This window comes from Gasterosteus aculeatus, chromosome 5 (assembly GCF_964276395.1).
Source record: "Gasterosteus aculeatus chromosome 5, fGasAcu3.hap1.1, whole genome shotgun sequence".
In the NCBI taxonomy this organism is placed as follows: Eukaryota; Metazoa; Chordata; class Actinopteri; order Perciformes; family Gasterosteidae; genus Gasterosteus; species Gasterosteus aculeatus.
In genome coordinates this window covers 3,041,328-3,043,296 of record NC_135692.1, presented here as the reverse complement: position 1 = coordinate 3,043,296, position 1,969 = coordinate 3,041,328, and the positions used below count along the sequence as shown (strand labels likewise).

At 45.3% G+C, this 1,969-nt stretch overlaps 1 protein-coding gene across 1 annotated transcript; it reads right to left on the bottom strand.

Moving 5' to 3' along the window:
• Positions 1–346: 346 nt before the first annotated feature.
• On the bottom strand, positions 347–1,141 carry gahce1 (hatching enzyme). Its single transcript, NM_001267673.1, is given in 1 exon segment — positions 347–1,141. A coding segment is annotated over 1 exon segment (795 nt).
• Positions 1,142–1,969: the final 828 nt, after the last annotated feature.

Below are 1,969 nucleotides of genomic sequence, written 5' to 3'. Positions count from 1 at the left end.
ATGGGTTAAGTGTTTTAAAGCACTTTGGCGCAATACAATGGCCTCAGTGGGACGTTACAAAGTCGTGATCAATTCAAAGTTATGGAGGGAAAGGAAATGGCTGAATAAAAAGTGGAATGTAGACGGACAAATGCTGCTATTAAACTTTATTTTGACTCAGTTTGTGCTCACATTTTTACAGGTATTGTCGGCATGAGGGAAAGAATACTGTCACAGGAAGTGAAATCTATAGTTCCTAATGATCGCAGGTTCTTGTTGTTTTTGATGAAGTAGAGATTACTGGAAAACAATTCGATTGTTTTGCTGGTTGATAACTTTGGATCAGAACGGACCGGAAGCTTTGTTGTTAGCACCCATAAAGGAGGTTGATCCTCTTGATATCCCAATAGGACATTTCGTTCCTCTGGCCGATCTGGGCGTTTGCGTTGGGGATGGGAGTGATGGAGTCCCTTCCATTGATAGAAAAGGCGGTTTTTCCATAGTGCATGATGGAGGAGTAGTCGTAGGGAGTGTTCAGGTTGTTGGTGTCCTCCTTCTGGAAGTTGTAGGCATTCTGAGGGTTGATGTTCTCCCAGTTGATCCGAACGTAGCTATCACGGTCGCTCCTGGTCTGCTCGTGATTGAAGCCCAGAGCGTGGTTGACCTCGTGCTGGACGATGCCGTAGTAGACGCAGCCCTGTCTGTTGAGAGAGACTACCTGTCTGCCACCTGTTCTGCCCATAGAAGAGAAGCATCCGCCTCTGCTCTCGATGCTTATGTGGTCGTTCTCGTTGCTACGGGGGACAAAGCGGATGCAGGTGCCTGTGTGGAAGGACTTCAAGCCTCTGTCGATGACCTGCTTCTCTGCGCCGGTGAACTCATTGCTGATGACGAAGGGAATCGTCACCAAGCCGTTGGAGGCTTTCTTCCAGAGGCACTGCTGGTAAAAGCACTTCATTGCATTTCTGGTAGTGGGAACCAACACGTCTCCTTCCAGCAACATCTCATTGGAGCCGTTGTTGGAGTTCAGAATCCTGGTGGTGATATCGATGCTGTCATCTTCGTCCATTTGGTCATTTGCTTCGCTTCCTTCATCAACGAGAGGATATGCTTCTGAGAACCCCAGCAGGAGCAGCAGCAGCAGACTAGCAGTGGGAGTCATCTTCACGTTGGGGCTGGTGGCTGTGGAGCTGATGTGGGGAGACTCTTTGAAGGTTGATGTTGGACAGCGCAGTCCAGGCTCTTTATACTTTCCTATACAGGTGTGTCTGCAGGAGGATTATGGGTAGTGGTCCACACTGCTCAGCCTAAATAAACCTCTCAGATGAGGACTCCACAGACAAACATACTGTTTCAACATGGTGGGTCATCTCTGGTGATTAGATGAATAAACACGCAAGGCTTTTGGGTGGGTCATGTTTAACTAGACATCAAAAATGTTCTTCAACCTAAAGACATCACATTGACTTAGACTAATAGTTTTTGCAAATTGGGCAAATTAGGCCTGAACAATTAATGGATGGATGTCAAAACGATGTACAAATGTTCTCAGCAGTAGCTAAATAGTATGAATGTCAGATTTTAAAAAACGCAAAATATTTTGATGCTGTCTCACTCTCCCAAAAAACAGCTTGGACAAAGAACCGATAGCTGCCTTCAATTTTCAAGACCAAAAAAGTAATATCTTTATTAATGTTGGATAGATTGGTGTGAATGCACCATATGAATAATTAAACCAAACACAACGCAAATGTTTCGCATCACTCAAGCACTCCAAACACACTGCATACTTTCAGAGGACAATTTCTGAACTATTTGCATGAATCGCGCTCTTCCATCTTCTATGAGCCGTAACTTGATTCCGCTAGACTGGTCACGTTAGGCTAGGAATAAGCGGCATTAGCTGGACTAGTCATGTTAGACGACGAAACTAAATTGATCACAGGTTGGCGGGTCAACCGGAAGACCTACTTCTTTGGAACTGCAAACA